At 38.8% G+C, this 4,807-nt stretch overlaps 1 protein-coding gene across 1 annotated transcript; it reads left to right on the top strand.

The window, feature by feature from the left end:
- Nucleotides 1-247: 247 nt before the first annotated feature.
- Nucleotides 248-1,144, top strand: LOC122123242 (zinc finger protein 2 homolog; the record flags this gene model as incomplete). Its single annotated transcript, XM_042697625.1, has 2 exons — nt 248-682; nt 767-1,144. Coding segments are annotated over 2 exons (813 nt in total), but the record flags the coding sequence as incomplete, so codon positions are not given.
- Nucleotides 1,145-4,807: the final 3,663 nt, after the last annotated feature.

Genomic DNA, 4,807 nt, shown 5'->3' with positions numbered 1-4,807 from the left:
TGAATGTAACCTGTGTGGAAAGTGTTTCACCCAGAAATCAAATCTTACTGTCCACCAGAGAACACACACAAAAGAGAAACCTTTTGAATGTAAGATTTGCGGAAAGTTTTTCACCCACAAGGAATATCTTTCTACCCACCAGAGAACACACACAGGAGAGAAATTTTATGAATGTAACTTGTGTGGAAAGTCCTTTACCAGGAAGTCAACCCTCACTGTCCATCAGATAACACACATGGGAAAGAAACCTTATGAATGTAATGTGTGTGGAAAGTCTTTCACCAAGAAATCAAAGCTTACTGTCCACCAGAGAACACACACAAAAGAAAAACCTTTTCAATGCAACATTTGTGGAAAATCTTTCACCTGCAAGGCATATCTTACTAGCCACCAGAGAACACACAAAGGAGAGAAACCTTATGAATGTAACATGTGTGGAAAGTCTTTCGCCAGGATGGCATACCTTACTGTCCACCAGAGAACACATACTAGAGAGAAACCTTATGAATGTAACATGTGTGGAAAGTCTTTTACCAAGAAATCAAAGCTTACTGTCCACCACAGAACACACACAGGAGAGAGACCTTATGAATGTAACCTGTGTGGAAAGTGTTTCACCCAGAAATCAAAGCTTACTGTCCACCAGAGAACACACACAAAAGAGAAACCTTTTGAATGTAAGATTTGTGGAAAGTTTTTCACCCTCAAGGAATATCTTTCTACCCACCAGAGAACACACACAGGAGAGAAAATTTATGAATGTAACTTGTGTGGAAAGTCCTTTACCTGGAAGTCAACCCTCACTGTCCATCAGATAACACACATGGGAAAGAAACCTTATGAATGTAATGTGTGTGGAAAGTCTTTCACCAAGAAATCAAAGCTTACTGTTCACCAGAGAACACACACAAAAGAGTGTCCTTTTGAATGTAACATTTGTGGAAAGTCTTTCACCTGCAAGGCATATCTTACTAGCCACCAGAGAATACACACAGGAGAGAAACTTCATGAATGTAATGTGTGTGGAAAATCTTTCATGCAAAAGGGTAACCTTACTGCCCACCACAGAACACACACAGGAGAGAGACCTTATGAATGTAACCTGTGTGGAAAGTGTTTCATCCAGAAATCAAAGCTTACTCGCCACCAGAGAACACACACACAGGAGAGAAACCTTATGAATGTAACACGTATGGAAAGTCTTTCACCAAGAAGTCATACCTTACTTGCCACCAGACAACACACACAAGAGAGAAACCTTATTAATGTAACATTTGTGGAAAGGCTTTCACCTGGAAGTAAAACTTCACTGTCCATCAGAAAACACACATGAAAGAAACCTTATGAATGTCATATGTGTGGAAAGATTTTCAGCTAGAAGCTACACCTTACTTTCCACCAGAGAGCACACACAGGAGAGAAATTTTATGAATGTAACCTATGTGGAAATTCTTTCACCCAGAACATACACCTTTCTGTCCATCAGAAAAAATCCCACCAGAGAGAAATGTTATGTATGTAGTCGGCATGGAAATTCTTTCATCTGGAAGGCAAACCTTAACATCCATCACAGAACACAAGGAGAGAAACCTTATGAATGCAACCAGTGTAGAAAGACCTGGAGTTCACAGCTTAACACACATAAGTTGATTCACACAAATGAAATAACTTAGGATTGTACCAAATGGGGAAAGTCTTTGATCTGTAAGAAAATTGAAATTGCAATACAGAACCAATACAACATAGAGACCTTATGATATAGCTGATGTGGAGTCCTCCAACTACAAGACACAGCTCAGAGTATATCACAGAACACCCAAAACACACAGAAACACAGACACATACTCTTACACACAAAGAGGAGAGAAATCATATGTAGGAAAATATGGAAAGGTTTTCAAGAAAAAGTCCTAACTCAGTTTCCATCAGAGAACAGACACAGATGAGAAAATACAAATATATCAAATGTGGATAGTCCTTTACTAAGTATTCATAGATCCAAGTTCATATAACACACAGCAGAGAAATCTCAAAAATATTACAAATGTGGAAGGTCTTTGACCTGAAAGGAATATCTCAGTGTTTATGAGAGAACTGACTCACATAGGAGAAAAGAAAGTAGTGAATACAACATATGTGAAATGACTTTCAATCAGAACTGAGTCCTCATCATATGTGAGATCATACACAGGAGAGAAATTATGAGTATAGAAAACATTTTGCCAGAAGTCTTATCTGTACAGGTATCAAAGACCTGGACACATGACAGAATTTCTGTAAATATAAACATGAGAGGAAGTCTTTCAACCAGAAGCCAACCTTCAGCAATTATTAAAATATTCACCCAGGAAAGAAACCCAATGTAGGAAAATCTTTGTCAGAAAACCTCTGTAAATTATACAGAGAAATTCTTCATGGCAGAGGTAAGTTAGGGGTGATGGGAAACCATTCTTCACTCTTCAGCTCTCTTTGAGCCAACATTTGTCATTATGTTGAGTGTGGATGGTGTCCTTCAATATTATCCAAAGCATGTAGAAACAACCAGTCTCGACAAATCATTAAGAAATTGAAATAATTCACTTGTGTCTTTTATACTAAGGAATGGTGTGTCAAGGTAATTTGTAAACTCCTCTTAGAAATATGAGTTCTAGCCCTTTGGGACTGGATTCAGATCATCTCCAACATGCTTATGGGAACAATAGATGAGTAAATACTGTTATGATTGGAGGCAAGAACATGAGAACAACCATATTTCTACTGCTCCCTTAATTCTCCCTCTGTATGTGTGATCCATGCGTTATAGTACAAATGACTTACTTATTCCAGTTCAGTTTTTGAATGGAAGATCTAAAGGAAGATATTAGTCCTTATTGCAGTACATACATAGTAGTAAAGTTTTTCTCATAGGGGTAACAATGCTCAAAAGGAAATGTATTCATGACCTAACTCATAATGGTATAACCAATCTGTACAGTATGTTTACAATAAAATATATATTTAAAAATATGATAGATTAATAAAGACTAGAATCTGCATTGTGCCTTGGGGGAGAACCCCAAAGTGTCTTCAGTGCTTGCTCTTTTCTTTAATTAATCATTGGTGATGAGCAACTTGTGATTGATTCACTCTTAGCCTATTTAGTTGTTCTGCTGAGCAAGCTATTACAAAACACCAGTGTGGATGATGTGTCGCACCTGTGTTATCTCATAGAGGGCCAAAGTGGATAGTACATCAGGGGAAATAATTGAGCACACAAAGATATTGATCAACCTCTCACAAAAATTGAAGTTAACAAAAGAATAAAACCATCTGCCACTTGAGTTACAGCATCACTTCTAGGCCCTGAGAGGAAGGAAGGAAAGAAAGAAGGAAGGAAGGAAGGCAGGAAGGAATGATGTGAGAGAGGGAAAGAGGAAGGGAAGGAATGAGGAAGAAGGAAGAAATAAACTATTCAAAAGAAGAATGTTTAATTTTTGGTGAATGTGAGAATTATTGTTTCAGAGGTGGGGCTCACGAAAAATGGCTTTTACAAAAGTTAATTCTTGAACTGTTCACAAAATTATAAGGAGGCTGTAACATTTTATAAATTGACTTAATATTTCAAGAATATTAAGTAAGGAGGTCAGGTGTGGCTGGTGCCCTATTGGGCACATGGTGGATGGTGGGGTCTGGCATCTTGTCTTCATGCAGGGGCAAGGAATACCCCCTTCATCACTTGCCACCCAACTGATAGGTGTCGCTGGTTCCCTGAAAGCAGGGGTGAGAATTTGGTTGATATGTTACTCAATCTCTTAGTCCAGTGACTGGGACTGGAATTTCCTGTAGACCTCCCTCCTGCTTAGGCCCTATTTAGGCTGGACCAGCAGTGGCACTAGATGCTATGGTACATGTCTCTGTGATCATGTCCTGTGTCCTGTCTCCTGGCTTGTCTCTGGTCATCATAGTGTGCCAATTCAGCACTCTTTTCCTGCTGATTGGTTTCTTGGTGTTTTTTTAATTCTTTTTTTTTTTTTCCTTTCTGTCCTGTTAGCAAGCTGTCTGTTTGTGGACTGCAAGTCCTTGTTACAACAGGCTGCTTGCAGACTGCTAGCTGTGTAATAAACACTGCAGTATTCCATCTTCCATAATAATTCCATCTTCCAAATGTACTGTCTTCTTTTACAGAAACACAAAGGTTGACCTAAATTTAGAATTTCTAGAGCCAAGGTAGATGCCACTGTATAGTTATGTAATTAAAGATATCCATGAGGCATTCAGAAAAAATGTCTGTTACATCAGAAAGTGCTTAATTAGTAAACCAAGACCAAGACTCCATATCCTATATAAGCCAGTCATTCTACATATGTCCACAGCTGTTTTGTTACATGAAGGGCTCTATTTTCACACTTTCATGAAGAAATGTTTTTGTGCCAATATGAGGTCTTCAACTCAGGGACTGAGTTGAAGCCAACGAGAGCTCCTAGGAATCTAAAAAGCTAGGAATCAAAGCATGAGCCCTGTGGGCTGTTCTGAAGAAATCTCTCTCTGCGAATAAGAGGTTTCATTTAGTGCTTCACCTCAGGCTTCCTGTACCTTCAACAATTTTAATTGTTCAAAGAGAATTCTTAAATCCTGGCCAGGATTCCATTTACAAGATAAGGACAGTGGACTTCACATTGCCAGATTTAGCTAGGTTGCTAGCTTATCCCCTCCCCTCACACTGTTCACCCATCTGCTTATCTACTGAGGCCTAGTAAAGAAGAAAAAAATAGGGGGATTAGGAGGCCCTTGGCCTTTCTACTTGTACCATACACACACACATACACAA

This window comes from Dipodomys spectabilis, unplaced genomic scaffold, assembly GCF_019054845.1.
Source record: "Dipodomys spectabilis isolate Male_0828 unplaced genomic scaffold, ASM1905484v1 ptg000227l, whole genome shotgun sequence".
Taxonomy (NCBI): domain Eukaryota; kingdom Metazoa; phylum Chordata; class Mammalia; order Rodentia; family Heteromyidae; genus Dipodomys; species Dipodomys spectabilis.
This window is presented reverse-complemented; position numbering and strand designations above follow the sequence as displayed.